This window comes from Castor canadensis, chromosome 1, assembly GCF_047511655.1.
Source record: "Castor canadensis chromosome 1, mCasCan1.hap1v2, whole genome shotgun sequence".
In the NCBI taxonomy this organism is placed as follows: domain Eukaryota; kingdom Metazoa; phylum Chordata; class Mammalia; order Rodentia; family Castoridae; genus Castor; species Castor canadensis.
In genome coordinates this window covers 25,483,756-25,505,616 of record NC_133386.1, presented here as the reverse complement: position 1 = coordinate 25,505,616, position 21,861 = coordinate 25,483,756, and the positions used below count along the sequence as shown (strand labels likewise).

Sequence of the window (21,861 nt, the reverse complement as noted above, 5' to 3'; positions counted from 1 at the left end):
TTTATGCAGCCATGAAGAAGAACGAAATGTTATCATTCACAGGTAAATGGATGGAACTGGAGAACATTATTCTGAGTGAGGTTAGCCTGGCCCAAAAGACCAAAAATCTTATGTTCTCCCTCACATGCCGACATTAGATCAAGGGCAAACACAACAAGGGGATTGGACTTTGATCACATGATAAAAGCGAAAGCACACAAGGGAGGTATAGAGGATAGGCAAGAAATTAAAAAAAAAAAACAAAACAAGAAAGCATTTGATGCCCTCAATGCAAAGGAACTAATGCAGAAACTTTAAAGCGACAGAGGCCAATAGGAGAAGGGGACCAGGAACTAGAGAAAGGTGAGATCAAAAATAATTAACCTAGGAGGTAACACACACACACACAGGAAATCAATGTGAGTCAATGCCCTGTATAGCTATCCTTATCTCAACTAGCAAAAACCCTTGTTCCTTCCTATTATTGCTTATACTCTCTCTACAACAAAATTAGAAATAAGGGCAAAATAGTTTCTGCCTGGAAGCAAGGGGGTAGTGGGGGAGAGGGAGGGGGTGGGATGGTTAAGGGAGGGGGTGGGGGAAGTGGGGAGAAATGACCCAAACATTGTACGTACATATGAATAAAATAAAATTAAAAAAAAAGAGTCAAGAATGAACATCTAAAAATCCAAAAAAAAAGTTAGATTTCTACTTTCTCTTGAATGATGACATCAAGCAATGGTGGGTTCGCATTTCTAGTGCAGCTGAATGGTACCTCCCTTTTCTAAAGTGGTGGTCAGCCAGGGTTATTTCACACACTGACATTGTTTGGCTGTCTCTGTAAAGCACTTGACATTGCAAACTCAATACTGTGTGTGTGTACAGCCACATACATCAAAGGGAATTTTAGAAGTAAATCATGGCGGTAGAGGAGACATGGCAAGGGATGGGAAGGAAGTGACCTTCCCAAGCATCCCCCAAATCCTGCTGTGCAACTTGGCCCACGTTACCTAGCTGTAAGATTGTCTTTTGCCTATCTTTAGAAAGTGTCCTTACCATGAGGATGGAGCCTGGGAAGAAATGAGACCAGGCCATTTATGTTCTTGGGATGGACTAACAAGACATCTGTGAGCTATTGTAGCTGAAGAGTGGTGAACATTCTCTCTTAATTCCTTGGAGTAGTTGCTACAGTCAGCATTTGCTGGCTGCTGGCTTCCCAGGCTCACTCAGACCAGTGGTCCCAGCTTCAGCTACATGGATGCATTGGTTTGCACTGCTTTTTAAGCTTGGCAGGTGATTATTTTTCATACAGAAACTTATACACAAATATCTATAGCAGCTTTCTTTGTAATAAATAACCCCAAACCGGAAACAACTCAAATATTCACCAGCAAGTAAATGGAAAAACAAAGAGATATTATTCAGCAATAAAAATGAACTACTGATGCACAATAATATAGAGGAATTTCAAAATAATCATCCCAAGTGAAAAAAAGCCAGCGAAAGAGTATATATTGTATTATTTCATGTATCTAATACAATTATTTGCATCTTAATCTGTAGTGCAAATTAATCTGTAATGACAGAACACTGATCAAGGGTTACTTGGAGGAAGAAGGCAAAAGGGGAGGAACAGTTACAAAAGGTCACAAGGCTTGAGAGGTGATTTTAATGAGCAGCCAGATTAACTACATGGGGATGCTTTGTGGGAGAGCCAGGCCTCCTAAAACCCTAGACAGCACTTTGGACATGTGGATTAGAACTTGTATTTCTTGGTGTCTCCTGACACCTGCCTCCATCGTTCTCACCACAGCTGCCTGGCTGGCTGCTCTTTGCACATAGCACTTGACTGCTCACGACTGAATTTAATGATCTCAAAACTTTACCTCTCAGCTGGTTCAGGCCCAGTGAGGGACAATGTAGCCTCTCGGAGAGGCTGAGAGAGACACAGGCAAGACAAGAAAGTGGAAAACCGAATACCAGTGGAACAATTCTACATGGAGAGGGTGAGCAGCTGTCCTAAAGTGACTAGGGCGGTCTTGTGGTTTATCATTTTGATGAGTCATTTTGTGGGCATGATTCAGTTTTTTGGGTTTTTTTTAGTATTGGAGATCAAACCCGGAGACTTGTACATGCTAGTCAAGCACTGTAACACTGAGCAATAGTCCCAGTCCCAATTTAGGTTTCTTATCAGAAAATTAGGAAGCCTAAAATACAGGTGTTTGTAAATATGTTGGGTGGTGGGTTAGGAGTAGAGGAAGGATTGAAAAATGAATTGTGGCTAGTCATCTTGTTAGGATTCTTATCAATTTCCCAGGTCTTTCTTTCTTACTTTATTTATTATAGACAGGGTTTCACTATGCAGCCAAAGCTGGCCTCAAACGCTGAATCCTCCTGCCCTAGTCTCCCAAGTGCTGGGATTAGTGGCATGTACCACCACACCTGCCTTCTGGTTTCTTTCTTTCTTTCTTGGTTGGTTGCTTCCTTCCTTCCTTCCTTCCTTCCTTCCTTCCTTCCTTCCTTCCTTCCTTCCTTCCTTCCTTCCTTCTTCCTTCCTTCCTTCTTTCTCTCCTCCTCCTCCTTCTCCTTCTCCTCTTCCTCCTTGGAAAAGCTCTGTTCAAGAGTACTTTTTGTGCAATAATAGAAAAGCTCTGTGATACCCTATAAAGTTGCTATTAACCACTCATGGCAATCTGGCATTTGAGATGTAGCTTCTGTGTCTGAGGATATGAATATGGTTTTGTGATACAGTTTTACAAGCCCACCCAGTACAGTCATATTTTCATTTCTTGCAACTAGAGGGCTTTTTTTTATTGTTGTGTCGGGTGGGGGTACGTTGTGGCATTTATAAAAGTTCTTACAATATATCGAATATATTCTACTTGAATTTACCCCCTCCACCATTTTTGTTGGAGACATTGTTTCTGATATGGGACCCAGAGAAAGGAAAACAAGAAATAATAAAGAGTGCCATGCAATTGTGCATGCCTGTAATCTGGAGGCAGAGACTAGGTAGATCAAAGTTCAAGGCTAGCCTGGGCAAAAAGTTAGTGAGACCCCCATTTCAACGACTAAGCCCTCCATGGTGGTTCACGCCTGTCATCCCAGCTATTCTGGAGGCCATAGGTAGGAGGATTGAGGTCCAGGCCAGCTCCAGGCAAAAAATAAAAGACTACCTAAAATATAATTAAAACAAACAGGGAATGGGGGCATGGCTCAAGTGATAGTGCACCTGCCTAACAAGTGTGAGGATCTGATTTCAAACCCCAGTACTGCCAAAATACATAAATAAAAAGAATTAGTGAAGCAAGGTCTGGAAGAAGGATAAATGAAAAGTAAGGAAAATGCCCTAATTCAAATTCTAGAAATAATGATATATTATTATGTAATAAACCAGGTGAGCCAAGTAGTTTTCACTTGACAAAGAATGACTCCTCTTATGGGAAAGGTTGTTGCCTTTGACCACACTTTGGGAAAGAGACTTGACATCTGTGGTTCAATAATTGTTTAATGGGTGAATAAATGAATGAAGCAGCAATGATAAAAGACAACATCTTCCTGCCACAGTCACATTGACCCTTTTTGTTCAATAGTTTTTTTTCAGCTAAATCATTTTTATTTTCTCATTAATAATTAATAGTTGTGACTTTCCATTCTTTCCTGAAAAGAGAAATTGAAATATGATTCAAATGTCACAAATTTCACTATTTTAAAGTGTGTAATTTATTGGCTTTTACTGCATTCACGGGATTGTGCAATCTTCCAGCTTTCACCACTAATTCCAGAACATCATTGGGTTTTTTTTTTTCCCTTTTTTTTTTTCCATGTTGATGGTTGACCTAGGGCATTGAGCATGCTCAGTACACCCCTCTGTACCACTGGCCATACCCCTGGCTTCATTTCCAGAGCATTTTTAATCACCACAGAAAGAAACCCTGTGTCCCTTAGCTATTACTCCCTTGACCACCTCCCCTCCCAACCACAAATCTACCACCTACTTGTCTGGTGAATTTTTCTCCTGGACATTTCATATAAATAGATTTGTGTAATATATGGCTCTTTGCTTCTGCTTTCTTCCATCTAGCATAGTATTTTAAAGATTCATTCATATTGCAGTGTGAATCCATATTTATTCCATCGTATCAACTATTCCATATTTTGTTTATCCTGGAGTTTGAACTCAGGACTTCAGTTTACTCGGCAGGCATTCTACTACGTGAACCAGGCCCCCAGCCCTTACTGTAGCTTTGTAGTAAACTTTGAAATCAGGAAGTGAGTCTTCCACCTTTGCTCCTTTTCAAGATTTATGTTTTTTTGGGGGGACCCTTTTAATTTCTATATGAATCTTAGGATCAACTTGTTGATTTCTGGAAAAAGGAAGTTAGAATTTTGATGGGATTGTGTGGAACCTGTAGATCACTTCAACAAATATTGCCAATCCTTACAATTTCGGTCTATGAACATAAAATATCCATCCTTCCATTTAGTTAGGGTTTTTTAAAAGTTTCTTTCAACACTACTTTATTTCATTTATTACTAATTATTATTATTATAACTGACAGGGTCTTGCTATGTATGCAGCTTAGACTGGTTTTAAACTCATTATATAGCCCAGGATGGTCTCAAACCTTCTGAGCTCTGGGATTACAAGTATAACCACCATGCTTTGTCTAGATCCTCTATTAGTTATTAAAAAATGTTTTATTAAAGAAAGAATATACCCACTGAAAATACAGATAGTTCCAACTTATATGACTTAATTTACAGTTTTTTTTTTTTATGATGGTACAAAAGAGGACCTATGCAACCTTTCTGGTTTTCTCTTTCAGTACAGTGTTCAATAAATTGCATGAGTTATTCAACACTCTATTATAAAATAGATTTTGTGTAAAAAGATTTTGACCAGCTGTAGGCTGATAGAAGTGTTCTGAGCACGTTTAAGGCAGGGTGGTGTAAGCCTCGATGATTGGTAAGGTAAGTGTGTTAGATGCAATTTTTTTTTCTTTGGTAGTATTAGAGTTTGATAACACCAGATAAGATCTTATGCTTTTGCGCAGGGCCGGCCTTGGACTATGACCCTCCTATCTTTGCCTCCCATTTAGCTGGGATAACAGGTGTGAGCCACCATAACCTGGTTGGATGCAATTTTGACTTAGAATATTTTCAGTTTATATGTATTTATGGTAAGTGTGCAGCTTAGTGAATTCTCAACACACCTGTGCAAACAGAAGCAGAACATTATCAGCACGTCTAAGACCCCGCTGTGTCCCTTCTCAGTCACTACTCCACTACCACAGTGCTAATCAACACCAAAAAGCTGCTTTTGCAGCTTTTAAAACTTTGTGTAGAAGGAAAAGCTGTCAGGCTCATTCCCCTGAACACTGCATGGTGAGATTTATCATCTCCTTGTACGTGGTCGTTATTTTCCTTGGTGGATAACATCCTATTGTATGGATTTTAATCTATTCTGCTGTTTAAATGGGGAGCTCTAGTTTAGAAATACGATAAACAGCATTCTTGTGAATACTCTTGTTCCTTTTCTGTTGAAAACAGACCAGGATGGAATCGGCATTCTGAGGGATTCGGTGCAAGATTTTTTTTTCTACCTATCACAAAAGGTCTCACAGAAAATTTACAAAAAAAATTATCACAAAAATTTACATTTTCAAAATGACTGCTGCAATTTTCCATGAGCTTTAAAGATCATATAATTTTGTATCATTGCAGGGACATATAATTTCTTAAGGAAATTAGCGAATCATTTCTTGAGTTATTCTGGAATTTTCTATAGGTACAGTGTCCAATGTGATAACCACTAGATATACAAGGCTGTTGAGCTCCTGAAATGTGTGAAAATGTGAAAAAAAAACCAGACTTCTAAGGCTTAACGCCAAGAATGTGTCTCAGTTTTTAAGGAGGATTATCCTCCCAGTGCTTTGTACTTTCAATACTGGTACATTGTTACCAGCACATCCTTCATATTCAACAAGCACTTCTTAACTGTTTTATAAACTTCGTTATTTGTTTTTAAGTTAAACTTCCATGTTGTTTACATTGTACATGATAATATTCCTAAAAGAGCAAGAAAAGATAGCAAAGATTTGTATGAAACTGAAGGAGTAATAATTGGGTATGAAAAATATTAGTTGAGAAAATTTTTGTATTTCTTTCATCAAAAACAACTTTCTTGAATTATAATTCCTTATTCTGTAGATTAATATGATTTGTTATTCTTAGTGTAGAATATGTACTGATAACATCTTTTTTAATCTCAAATTACATTTATTGATCTAATTATTTTACTCACATTGGAAAGCCACAAAATCCTCAACTTTTTGGCCAACTGATATAAAGGCTGGAATTATCCAGAAAAAAATTAGAGGTCATTACATTTTCTTGAATATTCATTGAAGCTGGACATGGTGACAAATACTTGCAACCCCAGCTACTCAGAAGGTGGAAGGAGAAGGATTGTGAGTTTGAAGCCAGCCCAGGTTTGAGATCTTATCTTCAAAACAAAATACAAAGGAAAGACCTGGGGGTGCTGCTGGAGTGGTAGAGCACTTGTATAACAAACACGGGCCTTAGTTTCAATCTCACCATGACATCCTTAAAGACTGAATTTATTTTTAAATGAACAAAACTTTTAGTTGTTTAGGTAATCTATTTTCCTTCTTCCTGGCTGGTAGGATACAGAGAAATACTAACTGCTTAGTCACAACAGAAAAGCACACTACAGTGTCACTGTTGGTCGTTCATCATTCACCTCATTGTATACTGTCTGACTCAAGAACTGTCACTACCGCCAAAGGCAGAAATAGCTAGGCCTTGCTCAGAGAATTGCTAAGTATGATTTATTTTCTTTCTTTCTCTCTCTCTCTCTCTCTCTCTCTTTCTTTTTTTGCAGTACTGGGCTCGAACTCAGGGCCTACACCTTGAGCCACTCCACCAGTCTTTTTCTGTTTTTTTTTTTTTTTTTTTTTTTATTCACATGTGCATACAAGGCTTGGGTCATTTCTCCCCCTGCCCCCACCCCCTCCCTTACCACCCACCCTGCCCCCTTCCTCTCCCTCCCACCCCCTCAATACCCAGCAGAAACTATTTTGCCCTTAGCTCTAATTTTGTTGTAGAGAGAGTATAAGCAATCATAGGAAGGAACAAGGGTTTTTGCTGGTTGAGATAAGGATAGCTATACAGAGAGTTGACTCACATTAATTTCCTGTGCATGTGTGTTACCTTCTAGGTTAATTCTTCTTGATCTAACCTTTTCTCCAGTTCCTGGTCCCCTTTTCCTATTGGTCTCAGTTGCTTTTAAGGTATCTGCTTTAGTTTCTCTGCGTTAAGGGCAACAAATGTTAGCTAATATTTTAGGTGTCTTACCTATCCTCACCCCTCCCTTGTGTGCTCTCGCTTTTATCATGTGCCCTTGATCTAATGTCCACATATGAGGGAGAACATACGATTTTTGGTCTTTTGGGCCAGGCTAACCTCACTCAGAATGATGTTCTCCAATTCCATCCATTTTCCAGCAAATGATAACATTTCGTTCTTCTTCATGGCTGCATAAAATTCCATTGTGAATAGATACCACATTTTCTTTTTTTTTTTTATTGTTTTATTATTCATATGTGCATACAAGGCTTGGGTCATTTCTCCCCCCTGCCCCCACCCCCTCCCTTACCACTCACCCCACCCCCTCCCTCTGCCCCCCACCCCCTCCCTCTGCCCCCCCCCCCGCCCCCTCAATATTCAGCAGAAACTATTTTGCCCTTATCTCTAATTTTGTTGAGGAGAGAGTATAAGCAATCATAGGAAGGAACAAAGGTTTTTGCTGGTTGAGATAAGGATAGCTATACAGGGAGTTGACTCACATTAATTTCCTGTGTGTGTGTGTTACCTTCTAGGTTAATTATTTTTGATCTAACCTTTTCTCCAGTTCCTGGTCCCCTATTCCTATTGGCTTTAGTTGCTTTTAAGGTATCTGCTTTAGTTTCTCTGCGTTAAGGGCAACAAATGTTAGCTAATTTTTTAGGTGTTTTACCTATCCTCACCCCTCTTTTGTGTGCTAAAGCTTTTATCATGTGCTCAAAGTCCAATCCCCTTGTTGTGTTTGCCCTTGATCTTAATGTCCACATATGAGGGAGAACATACGATTTTTGGTCTTTTGGGCCAGGCTAACCTCACTCAGAATGATGTTCTCCAATTCTATCCATTTACCAGTGAATGATAACATTTCATTCTTTTTCATGGCTGCATAAAATTCCATTGTGTATAGATACCACATTTTCTTGATCCATTCAGGCTAACCTCACTCAGAATGATGTTCTCCAATTCTATCCATTTACCAGTGAATGATAACATTTCGTTCTTCTTCATGGCTGCATAAAATTCCATTGTGTATAGATACCACATTTTCTTGATCCATTCATCAGTGGTGGGGCATCTTGGCTGTTTCCATAGCTTGGCTATTTTGAATAGTGCCGCAATAAACATGGGTATGCAGGTGCCTCTGGAGTAACCTGTGTCACAGTCTTTTGGGTATATCCCCAAGAGTGGTATTGCTGGATCAAATGGTAGATCCATGTCTAGCTTTTTAAGTAGCCTCCAAATTTTTTTCCAGAGTGGTTGTACTAGTTTACATTCCCACCAACAGTGTAAGAGGGTTCTTTTTCCCCACATCCTCGCCAACACCTGTTGTAGGTGGTGTTGCTAATGATGGCTATTCTAACAGGGGTGAGGTGGAATCTTAGCATGGTTTTAATTTGCATTTCCTTTATTGCTGGAGATTCCACTAGTCTTTTTTTTTGTGATGATGCTTCCCCACTCCCCTCCAGGTAGGGTCTTGGCAGACTATATTCCCTGAACTGGCTTCCAACTGCAATCCTTTCGATCTCTGCCTCCTGAGTAGGTAGGATTACAGGTGTGAGCCACTGGGTGCCCAGCTGGCCATATTTTTCTTAAATTATAATTTTGTGTTACATAGCCCCAGAGAGATAGCTTTCTGTTGGTGAGGCCTTTAAGGATCTTGCAATTACCTTAATCTTCATCTGACAGGAGAAATTTAGAATTCCAACTCTGTTGAAGGTTACAGAACAGAGACTCATTCACAGTCACACCCCTGTGGTGCACGTTGCCTATAAAAGGGTCACTAGGGCGCAGCTTGGAAAGCAGATCCAGGGCAGTCCTAGGGACCTGGATACTTGCACACCCCTGGGAAGCAGCCTGTGTTGTCCTCCTTACATCCCAGCCTCCCCTTCTCTTAGACTCTTGGTTTCTGTCAGTCATTGCATTGCTTTCTTGGAAAGCCCATTTTGGCCCCTTTCTGTCAGATGGCTGGGTTTTCTATATTCTCATTTTCATTTTCCAAAAGAGACTTTGATTGGCTTGCTAATTAAGGGTTTCATCAGAGAGTTATAACCTAATCTCTAATTATCACCTTGTTTGCTGTTACTTCACCGCTACTTGATGGATTGGTCACATGATCACTCTTAAATCAATCACCCAGGTGTGGGGAGAGGACCTTTTTTTGCAGTTACTTGTGCAGCTCCTTCTCTAGGGAGAATTTGGGTCAGCTTTTCTTTCCAAAACTCTGGGTACAGCAAGCATATCACGCACACACACACCCAACCAACAAAAGTGACTAAAATAAAGGAGTATGAATAAGTAGAAATATGAAGTTAGATACAGGAAGAAACCTACACCCATCCAAAATCAAGAATTAGCAAATAAAATTTCTTTGCAGAAGAACAAACTGGCTTTCAGGAATGTACTTTATTTTGCAAATCAAATCATTTCTCCTTAGTTTTCTGGAGGTTCCCGCTCCGGGCATACAGAATCAACAGGAATCATGGTTTTCCTAGGAGACCTCACTACTCTACACGTTGGGGGCGCTTTGTATCTTCTGTTGGGAGAGAAGTCCTGGTAGGAAATCAAGAACCGGAATTGGTTGCAGGGGTTTGCCGGGTGGCTCTGAAGCGTGCGGATGAAAGCGGGGCTGCAATCGTAGCTCTGGGTCAGGGTTCTGCAGGTCCGGGACGCTCGGCCACCTGTCCAGAGACTGCGGGCTCCGCGGTAGCCTCTTCGGCTCTTGACTCCCCACAGGCGGTCCCCGTGCGAGTGGGCGGCCCCTTCGCAGGCGCAGCCACTCTTCCTTCCCCGCCCCCTGCTCCTCCTCCGCCTTTATAGCAGGTTTATCCTTCGCCTCGGCCACTTCCTTCTTCTCCTCTTCCTCCCCAGTGCACTGAAGCCACTCGGGTGCCCACGGACGCTAGCTCTTCATTGCAAAGGAGAAGAAGGCGGGGAGGTGAGTGCGTCCCTGGGACAATGTGGCAAGGTAGAAGGATGGATAGGAGTGTCCGCGGACATCGAGCAGCCGGGGGCGGGGTGGGAGTGGGACAGAGGGAATCCGGGACCGCGAGGAGACTCAGGTGGGCGCAGGTGATGAGTGGCGAGGTCCGACCCCGCGCAGGGTGGGGCCGGTGGCCGCGCGCCTCCCACGCCCGCACTTGTCCCGCACACTTCCGCACTCGGCTCACGTGACGTTTGCCGGCTGGGGGCGGACAGGGAAGCGAGAAGCGGTGGAATGGGTTTTTTTTGGTTTTTTTTTACCGCGGTGCTACGTGTCGCTTTTGCACTTTGCGGTGGGTCGCGTGCCAGTTCTGCAGAGCTGGGTGAGGATGGGCGAGGGGCGAGGGAGAGGCCGTCCTGAGAAATTTGATGGTCTCCGGGCAGTGCCCTCTGCAGTGCTCGAGATAGGTACGGCTCTGCGATCAGATGGGGTGGGGACCCTGCGGGCTCGTGTCGCTCCGGGCAGTGTCCGTTTTCGTCTCCCATCCCGGACCTTTGGGGGAGCTGGCCGGTGGGTGCTGGAGACAAAGGCTTCCAGGACGCAGCTCCTCCCTCGTGGCCCAGTCCTGCGCTCCAGACTTTGCACCGGTGCCGGTGGTGACCGGGTGATGGCTTGCGGGGTACAGGGTTTTGGGACCCTTATTTGGCAAGACCCAAACTTGGGGGAATGACCAAATATGGAGTGCGCGCGCGCCTGCAGGAGGAGGAAGGAACCCAGGCAGCCTTTGACCCGCCAGCTGTTCCTGAGATCCGGGAGCGCTGGAGAAGTGCTCGCCCCAGTGTGGAAAGTTGGCTTCTGATTTCCAGGGACCGCACTTTCCCTGGACATTTTGAACACGTCCACGCATTGCCTCCAAGCTTTAAAAAAAAAAAAAAAAGCAAATATGAGAGGGTCCTGGAATACCTTCTTAAGTGTGCATTGATAGGGCAGATCAGCACACGCTGCAGCACCCCCTCCTCCCCGTCCGCCCTTTTTGTGGTTCCCACGCACACAGCCTAATTAGTTTCTGTCACAGTTGGAAGGCCCGACTAGCATCTGCTTCCGTCTTCCTTTCTTCGTGCTCCAGCCTCTCACCTACAGGCTCTTTCTTTCTCTGTTCTTGCACTGCCTGTGGCCCTTTGGCATTGTTCATCTTGTTCGCTGTGGTACCAGGCTTCTGTCCTTATAAAATGCCCCGGGTCTCCCTAGGATTGTGTAACAATGAGATTTTTTTTCCCTTTGTGTCTCTCTCCACCTTAAATAATAAAAGAAATGAATAAAACATGCTAAATTATGTATGCCAGCAGTAGTTTGTAAACCTGCTATTTTCCTATTTATAAGGGTCTACGCAGGGAGTCTTTCTTGCCTTGGAAGGGATCTGCCTTAGTAAGTACTCGGCATGTAATATTTCAGTACAAATACACTGTTATATTTAGTGCCTTTGCATAATAGCAAATGAACAAGAGGAAGAGGGGGAAGAAGAGCCAGAATGATGTGTTAGAAACAGCATTTTGCTAGTTCCGTTATCTATAAGTGGGATAAATAATAGTGCTTTGCAAGGTTTATGTTTGCAAAGTTAACATAAAGCATTCAACATGTAATTATAAAGAAATACTAGTTGCCTTCCCTTCTTTTAAGTGCATACACGTACATCTGCTTAATATAGTGCAGTATGCATGTTTTATCTAACAGAGGGATTTCTTCTTTGATTCTCATTATTACATGAGACCAAATTCTGAAGTGTGTTGCTGGTGGCGGTCAGAAGTGGGGAATGGTGTTGAAGACATAAATTAACAAGGTGGAGAAATAGAATCTGAGAATTGGAGATGTCCTTAATCTTGGGCACCTCATTTTCTCTTTTGTCCAGTGCAGGCTAGTTTTCTCATCACCCCTCACCGATCCCTACTGCTTCTGTATTACTGCTTCCAGGAGCAGGATAAACTGTGTTCATTGTTCTGAAGTGTGGGTTATTAGAGAATTTTTTTATATGACTCCCCAATCCGCCTTGTGGTTATCTGCATCCATCCTACCTCATAGACCAATACAAAATAAGGCTATTCATATAAGAATGTATAAAGAACTTTGGTTTAAAAAAAAAAGTAGCAGCAACTCTTCTCTAAGTTAACTTTATGAGTCTGTGTTCTTCACAGTGCAAGAAATAGAAACTCAGACAAACCAGTGCAGGCAAAACCAAGAAAGATATCATTATTTCATACACTGGAAAGTCCAGGATCTTGGACTGGCTCAGTCACAGGTATGTGACTTGAGTTTCTTTGCATTTGCTTTATTCCTGGCAGGTTTTTCATACATGGTGACCATTTATTTCAGGACTGCAAACCTATATTTTACAACCCAGTGGAAGGGCAATGTTTTACTAAATAGTTCTAGCAGAATCTTAGGGCTGAAGTGGATTGCTCTAAATAGGATCACCTAGCTAAAGCCTCAGACCAATCATTTTGGTCCTGAATCACTTTGAAGCCTAGGGTGAGGCTCTACCCAAGGTACCTGGGTCTAGAAGAAGGAAGAAAATGCTCTATCCAAATAAAAATTAGAGTGTTCATGTCAGAGTGGGGAATGGGTACTAGACAGGTGAAAACAACAGCTCTCTCCCAGCTGTTTGTGAGTCTGAGGCCAGAGGATCAAGAGTTTGACACCAGCCTGGAAAACATAGTGAGTTCCAGGCCAGTCTGGCCAATTTAGCAAGACTTTGTCTTAAAATAAAAAATAAAATAAGCAAAATAAAAGAAGGGCTGGGGATGTAGCTCAGTGGTTGAGCGCTTGCCTGACATGTACAAGCCCTGGGTTCACTCTGCAGTACTGAAAACAAAACAAACCAAAAAATGAAACATCCACAGCTGTCGACCACTCTGACATTAACAGGTTTTTCTTACCATTATTCTTAAGGCATGGTATTCTTCAGCTTAGTGACTGTGTACTTTGTGTATATTCTAGGTTTTTAGTGTCTCTTTTAAATTATTTCTGGAAATACATACAGTGTTATAGATATGATTTCACCAATGCAAAGTCCTCAATATTGGATACTTTAATTTTTTATAATAAGTTTCATGTAGCTGCATTTAATTACATTGTAATGCAAGCTCCTTAAATTATAATATTCATACAAATAATGTAGCAGGTGGTAGTATCACTTTCAATTATTACTGGTAGAAAATCTGGTGTCTCAAGCAATATCACTTAAGCAGGTGGTATATAGTTAGAGATGTCATTCTTATTTTTGAAAACTATCAGGAATTAGTTATAATCCATCTGGATAAAGTTGTTCCTTCCAGATTGTCACCTTAAAGAAAACTGTACATACAACCCCACTTTTAATTCCCTATTCAACTTATGATTTGAAAATAGATTGAGGGGCTGGGATGTAGCTCGGTGGTACAGTGCTTGGCTAGCGTGTACGAGGCCCTGGGTTCGATCCCAGCACCAAAAAAAAGAAAAAAAGAAAGAAAGAAAATAGATTGAATGATGCACATTCTACCCTGTTGCTTCTACATTTGGATACTCCCACAGGTGTAGTTCCATTCCCTTTGTTTGTTCTTTAAAGTCCTTGAAAGCAATAAATATTTAATGTTTAAATATTTAAGCTTTACTGTTGGTGCCAGACATGTTGAGTAGGGAGCATTTCAATCAGATCTGTGCAGAGAGATGCTTATTTTTTAGTAGTGAAAGCTGAGAAATCAGTAATTCCGGTGCAGTGAAATTAAGAGGGGTACACTGTGCTATGGGAACACACAATAGGGGAGCTGTCCTATTCCTGGGCTTTAGGGAGTGCTTTCTGGAGGAAGTTACATTTTAACTGAGACTGGATGTATGAGTTAACTGCAAGAAAGGAACAGCAGTAGTCTAGGCCAAAGAAACAGAATGGGTGAAGGCTGGGGATGAGAGCCAGAGGGTTTGAGGAACTTGCAGCCTAGAGGTTAAGGGTGTAGATCAGAAGAGGCTGCAAGTGTGCTTAGCACCCAGGAGATGGAGGATTTAGGAAGCCAAGATGTCAGCTCCTTTTATTTCTGGAACCTTCCTCATCCAAAGATGAATGGTGTTTACCACAAGGGTAGCACTGCAGGCAGATTTACTGGACGCTGCCCAGAGAAATCCACAATGCTCTTGTATGTGACCCAGAAGTTACCATTGCACTGACCTGAGGGTATGAAAATGGCCTTGGTATTGACCTGCCTCCCCCATTGGACCATAGGTTCCTGAGGGGCAGGGAGTATGATAGTCTGTCTTGGCATCCCCAGCCAAGTTCAATGTCTGCCTCAAGTGTGCTATGTATTTTCTCCTTGGCCTACATAATTTTGCATATGTTCTTCCCTGTGCATAGAACACCCTTTCCCACTTGTCTTCTTTGTCCATTCCTCCCTTGTGCCCTCCACAAAGCCTTCTGTAGCTTCCTATAGAGCCTTGGACATTATATCAGCGAGTGCTTGTCACATTGCTATTGGTTCGAAGCCTTTCTCTGTCCTGAGCCTGGATCCTATGTTACTTGCCTTTGGTAGTTTTGGTTCCTAATGGGGCACTGTGGAGAGAACCTGCTTAGAGTAACAGCCATGCCAGAAGAATGGCCGCCTTCTCCTCAGAAGCCTGAGGAGCCCAGGTGTGCGGGCTGCTGACAGAAGGGTTATATAGGTAGGGGGAAGATGGGGATCCTACTGCCATACACATCACAAAAGTGATTTTAGGAAAGGGATGTGCAAAAAGGAAGCTACATGCAAAAATGAAAGGACTGTTCATTTCTATGTGCTTGAGGGACTATGAAGATGGAATAATACAGATTTCCTTTTTCTCTTTCAGGGAGCAATGAATGTGGATCATGAGGTTAACCTCTTAGTAGAGGAAATTCATCGTTTGGGTTCCAAAAGTAAGTATCTGAACAGGTAGAGTATTTCTTTTGCATTTACCTCAACACAGGCAGTACCAGCATTCTGGAGAAGCCTATGATGGGGCCACCTGAGGTCTCCAGGACAGTTTCAGCCGCTGGGCTCACAGCCCCAGGTGGTAACTACCCTTAGCTACAGGGATGTCTGAGATGCAGGATGACTGGGGCATGAGGTTTCTGAGGTAGAGAATAGATGAAATGTTTCATTATTCTATGAATTGAAAGAAGATTGCTGGGCTTTCATCCAGTTGCATTAAAATCTGATAATTGAACCAAGTTTTTATTTGTCGCACTATTAAAATCCATATTTTCTTCTTTGTCCTGCCACAATTTTACAATCTTTCAAATGACTAGGGACTTCGAAATTATACCAAATTGTCGTTATTTTATCTAAATTCTTGAGGTTTTGTACAATTATGAACATATAACTAAAATAAAACAAGCCATCTTTTAGGTATTTTTCTTTAAACTCATCTTTTTGTTGAACAGCTAGGCAGCTATTGTGAAGGTAGTGGAGTAAAATTGGTAGTATTGGCATCTTTCCTAAGTTGTAATGAGAGTTACTATGTACTTGTAGCTTTAGGTACTTGGTACATCTCAGATGAGATATGCAAGAATTTGGGGAACATTTTTGAAAATTTTAAGAACAGCAGACATAGTCAGCAACAAGTAGGATAATGGAACTCAAAGCTTTAAAATTATACAAGTGAAAAACAGCCATAGAAATATAAAAGTTTTTTGGTTGCTAGCATGGTAACTCACATTGGTAATCCCAGCACTCAGAAGCCAGAGACGGGAAGATCAAGAGTTCCATGCCAGCCTGGGCTACACAGCAAGACTGTCTCAAAGAACAAAAACAAAAATAACCTACCCAACCCCCCCCTCACAACCCCAAAACAAAGCAAAACCAAGCAAGCAAAAAGAGTTGTTTTGTTATTCTAGCTTAATTCTTCTTACGTGTAAACCACAAATCCTTTAAAACAACAGGACACACTTTGAATCTTCTGTTAAGCCATTCAGTGCTAATGTCTCCTGCATCAGTTTCCTATTCTTGCTGCAACAGAATATTAGAAACGTAGTCATTTAAATCAGTGCATTTAATATCTTCATACATGTCCTGTCTTCTGTAGGTGAGGAGTCGTTGGCTAAGGGCGTTGCAGGCTTCATTCCTTTCTGCAGGTCTTTGGGAGAGAATCTAATTCCTTACCTTTTCCAGTTTCTGGAGGCTGCCTGCATTCTTTAACTCCTGGCCCCATCTCACAGTCTTCAAAGCCAGCAAGAGCTGGTGGAGTCCTCACATTGCATTACTCCGGCCTCCTCTTCTACCATTTCTTCCATTTTTTTTTTTTTGAAAGCAGAAAAATAATTTCTTCCAAAAGATGGCAGAAGACTTCATTCTGAAACTGCAGTGGGGTATAAATTTGCTGGGACAGATCTCTGTGAGCATACTCTCTTGACTGTCCCACTGGAGTTTTACTCTGTCTTCTTTTTCTTTTCCTCCCTTCCTTCCTCCTTCCTTCCTCCCTTCCACCCTCCCTCCCTTCCACCCTCCCTCCCTCCCTCCCTCCTTCCCTCCCTCCCTCCTTCCCTCCCTCCCTTTCCTTTTTCCTTCCTTCCTTCCTTCCCTCTTCTCTCTCCCTTTTTTTTTTTTTTTTTTGTTTTGTTTTGTATTCTGGGGATGGAACCTGTGACCTCACACGTGCTAAGCAAGTCACCTCCAACTCCAACTCCTTTCTTGGTCTCCTCTAGTCACTTTATTTCGACATCAAATCTAAGTCTACATTACCAACACATACCAACAAAAGATAAAAGAAGCTTATTAAAGTGCTATGGATGCCAGATGCTGGTGACTCACAGTAATCCTAGCTCCTTGAGAGTCTGAGATTGGGAAGATAAAGTTCGAGGTCAGCCTGGGCAAATAGTTTGAGAGCCCTCCATCTCCAAAATAACTAGAGCAAAGTGGACTGGAGATAGGGCTCAAGTGGTGCAGCACCTGCTTTGCAAGAGTGAAGCCCTGGCTATTCAGGAGGCAGAGAACAGGAGGATTTCGGTTTGAAGCTAGCCACAGGCAAATAGTTCGAGACCTATTTCAAAAGACCCATCACAGAAAAGGGCTGGTGGAGTGGCTCAAGTGGTAAGAGTGCCTGCCTATCAAGTGTGAAGCCCTGAGTTCAAACCCCAGTGCTGCCAAAAGAAAAAAAAAAGTGTGATGTAGCAATCAAGTGAGTTTGATGATGTTGCCAGTTACTATTTGTTGAGCGTCCACATATGCCAAGCCTTATGTAATTACAAGCATCCTCAAGCATCTTACTACTTAGTTGACGAAAACTCACAAGGCAATTTTCAGTAAAAGATGCTGTATTATACTGTGAAGTTCTGGCATTCAGTTCACTATGGTCCCAGGAAAACAGATTATTGGGAGCTAGAGAGGTTGGGGTAGGACTTTGAAGTGTAGAGCAGATCAGTTAAGGAGAAGCATGAATTGAATTTGGAAGGAGAATGCATTTGATGCTTGTAGAGAACACTGAAAAGACATGGGAGAGTGAAATTTATTTAGTTCTCCAGTCAAATGGATGAACTATATTTCCTAGCTCCATTTTTCTCCCCTCCCCCATCACCATACCCACTTGAAGGAAGTTTGGTAACTAGGATGCCCCTACTTTTGTTCCTGCCCTGTATCCCCAGTGTTTCCTGAGCTCAAGGATATCATGCTACTTGGGAGTAGTACTATTATTTAGATTGTTAAAGGCATGTTTCCAAAGATTTGTTGGGTTTCCTTCTTATCTATGTCAGCCTGGTGTTCATTGGTTAGATTCAACTGGTTTTAAAATTCTAACCTATATACCCCTGGAAGAATGTCTATATTCTACTATGGCAAATTGAAACTCCACTTCAAATTGAGCAGTTTTACAAATTAGAAGACTTGAGATAATTATCATAACTTCCATATGCATGAAAATACTTTAAAATTTGCAGCTTCACCAGGACACATTGACTTTCTTGTTCTTGGTAAAACATCACTTATTGAGTTGGAGAGCCTATATGGAGATGTGCCATCTTTGGACATAGTATGGTTAATTGTTTAAGGTGTGTCTGGAGTATTTTTGACTGATCTACATATGATGTATGACTTCCAGCTGGAAATTAATGAAGGAAATTTTATGTTTCTTTTAAAGTCAAATCTTTAAAGTCTCATTTTTCATCCAGTTAGAAAAGATTAAGTGGAGAATGGTTATTTGGACATTTAGACTCTTTTATCCAACATGTTTCTTGAGTGTCTCCTTTGTGCTAAAGTAAAGGAGATGCAGAAAAAACTTCCATCTCAGCTCTTGAGGTTTTCTCTAGGTAGCTGGAATTGAGAAGTGGCTGAGAGTATGGACTCAGTGAAGCATAGTGGCACATACCTGTAATCCCAGCACTCGAGGCAGAGGCAGAAGAATTGAGAATTCAAGGCCAGCCTAGGCTACATAACAAGTTCTAGGCAGCCTGGGGAATACAGAGTGAGACCCTGTCTCAAAAAGATGAGAAGTATGGACTCTAGTGTCAGACTCTCTGGTAATGAATCGTATCTCCTCTGCATAGTTGATGTGCGATCTTGGATACATTTTTAAACTCTTTTGTTTGTTGGTTTCCTTATTTGTATAATAATACTCTATCATCAATTCAAAGACAAATTTTTACTTGTTAAAATGTCTGAAATGAGAATGCATTTTAATACATGGTGTACTGTAGTTAAATTGGCAGTTTGATTAGAATATAAAATAATGGTGCTTCTTGCAATCAGTGGTGTCTTCTCTTCCATGAAATGAGGATTGAGTGAATTTTAATGACTGTAAAATGCATCAAACCATTCTAGGAACATAGCAAGTACTCAATAAATGTTAGCTATTATTAACATAATTAATGGAGAGTGCTTTGATAGACATACTCAAATTTTTTAGAAAGAGATATTAACTCAACTGAGGTAATCATGGAGGACATCTCTGGGAAGTTAATATTTGAGCCTGTTCTTAAAGCAAAAGAATTTAGCTAGGGAAAGGATGCTAGTCATATGACTTAATGTAGACGAAATTGCAAAAGCACGATCTCTCGTGGCACTCTGGGTAGCAGCAGAAAGTTCATTATGACTGGACAAAAGGTGGATGGAGTGATATGGCCGAAAACCAGACAAGTGATAGATGTGTGATCAGGGGATGAGGAAACTTATCTGTGAGGCCAGGAGCTGCACTTTATGTTGAAGATGATTGGGCTCCATTGAAAAACTAGAGAAGAAGAGTATCAGTCAAATTTGAATCTCATAAAATTTCTTTTACATTTTTTCTTCCATACCAATGTGGATGATGCATTGGGGAACCAAAATGGGGGAAGGGAGACTGGTCAGGTGTTATCAGTCACCAGGTGAGAAACAATTAGGGCCTCAACTCAGGAATTAACCATCAATGGAAAGGAGAGGCGAGAGCTACAAAAGACACTTGGACATTTGTCAGGTAGAGGAATGAGGGGACCAGAGTGCTCTGAGGTTATATTCAGGTTTCTGCCTTTAAAATTGTTAACCTAAATTGAAAATTTGCCATGTGCTGGGCACTCTATAAACATCTTTACCTATATTATACCTATTCATCATCACAACAGCTTGGTCAGGGGTATTTTTACCTTCATTTGAAGAGTGAGGTAACTGAAGCCCAGAGAGGGATTGCAGGACCTGTGTGAGGTTTACCCAGTCACTCCACTTGTATCTGTGACCAGTAACAGATTCTCATTTTCCCAGCAGATCCACTTTTTGTCTATCTTAATTTTCAACGTCTATTAAAAATTGGCCTTCAGACAAGATAACCTCTTGTACATACAAATTTCCGGGCCTACCACCAGGAAATGAGGTTCAGTGGTCATGATGGATGATGGCTGAGGAATATGCATTTTTTTAAACTCCCACCCTGGGGATTCTGAGCTTGTTCAGAACACACTTAGAGAAACATTGCTCTTGATCCTAAATTTCCCTTTCATCTGTTGTCTTTATTGATTTAACAGCTAACATAATTTAATGTATCAAAATTGAGAGAAATTCACCTATAACCTTATCACTACCACATTTTTATCTGTTAAAAATGTTTCTTGGTTTTTTTTCATTCTTTGTCTAGATGATTCTAAGGCCAGAAAGCCTCATGTATATAACACGCTGCATTTATTGTATCACTTGGATCTAGGAAGAGGTTATTTTAACTTATGATTAAATGTTAAATTGTAATATTGCTTAGTTTGTAACTAGATACTTCTTGAAGATTTTGCAAGTTTGCTATATATGGAGACAAGAAACAGACTTTGTATTTGCTGACATTGTTTTTTCTCAATTTAGATGCTGATGGAAAGTTAAGTGTGAAATTTGGGGTCCTTTTCCGAGATGACAAATGTGCCAACCTCTTTGAAGCGCTGGTAGGAACTCTCAAAGCTGCTAAACGAAGGAAGATTGTCACATACTCTGGAGAGCTACTTTTGCAAGGTGTTCATGATCATGTCGACATTGTACTGCTGCAAGATTAATGTGGCTCCCGTACCTTTGTGTATTGCTAACTTTTTTGTTTCTGGCAACTGGAACATTAAGTCGAAGGACAAACATGAGGTTACTTAGTGTATTTTTATAGAACTTTGTAAACAAAAGGAGACTCAGATTTTAGAAGTCTGTCTGTTTATATATCTTGAAAGCAGATGTATGTATTACACTGTAAAATAAACAAAACCTATTTTTCTCAGCAATGTAGGTGGGAGATTTGGCAATCAGGCATTTTTGGGAGGGGTTAAGTGACTATTTGGTTCATAAATGATTCTTAGACAATTTCTACAGATACTTGACGTTCTGTCAAAGCAAGAAACAAACTGAGGAGCAGCCACCACAAGGAATGTTACAATGTTTGTATAATAAAAACATGGAACTGTCTTAAAAATCTCCTTATTACCTTATTTTGTTATTTAAGTATTTATGTGCCTCTCAGAATTGACTTTTAGCATGAAGATTAGGTAAATATAGTAAAAGTTACCTTGATTTGGTAACTTAAAGCTACAGAATTGGAAAACATGTGTTAATGTTAGATCCTATTGAAATAAATATTGTGGCTCAGGGCTTGGCTCAAGTGGTAGAGCATCTGCCTAGCAAGCATGAGGCTCTGGGTTCAGATCCCAGTACTGCCAAAAAATTATTTTGATGTCAGTGTATAGGGGCATGATAAAACATTTAACATAAAAACTTTCAGTTTGCAGTTGGATTAGTTAGCTCTCCTAAAGGCAACGTGGGTCTGTCTATGATTGCAGCTGATAGTGCACAATCGAAAATGATGGGAGATATCAAAGACGGGAAATTAGTGAAAGGCACAGTGTCCAGAGCTTGCATTATAGAGGAGGTAGAACTTGTGTCAAGGAATGATTGAAACTGATTATCTAGCTTGAACTCTCTAGAGTGAATGGGGTGATGTCCAAAGGAAAGGTAAAGGGACATGTACTAGCAAGGGAGGATCTTGTGAAAGGTCAGGTATGAGGCTAACCAGAATATTAAGGGAGATGATTCTGACTGGATAATTAAGGTAGAAATTCAGAAGCCAGGGAGAGGATTCTGAGCAGAGTTTGGAGCAAGGAAGTTCCATGATGAAAGTGATGTTTAGAGCAGGTGGTTGGT

General features: G+C 41.1%; 1 protein-coding gene across 3 annotated transcripts; it reads left to right on the top strand.

Moving 5' to 3' along the window:
• The first annotated feature begins 1,712 nt into the window (after positions 1-1,712).
• Positions 1,713-21,136, top strand: Abracl (ABRA C-terminal like). Of its 3 annotated transcripts, XM_074073368.1 has the most exons (5): positions 1,715-1,985; positions 9,782-9,900; positions 10,216-10,282; positions 15,113-15,179; positions 20,551-21,136. In XM_074073368.1, the coding sequence occupies exons 1-5, from the start codon at positions 1,977-1,979 to the stop codon at positions 20,733-20,735; spliced, it is 447 nt and encodes a 148-aa protein (XP_073929469.1). In that variant the 5' UTR covers positions 1,715-1,976; the 3' UTR covers positions 20,736-21,136. The 3 variants fall into 3 exon arrangements, with proteins under 3 accessions (XP_073929478.1, XP_073929469.1, XP_020030080.1); XM_020174491.2 differs by lacking the exon at positions 9,782-9,900; XM_074073377.1 differs by lacking the exons at positions 9,782-9,900; positions 10,216-10,282 and having other exon boundaries at positions 1,713-1,985.
• Positions 21,137-21,861: the final 725 nt, after the last annotated feature.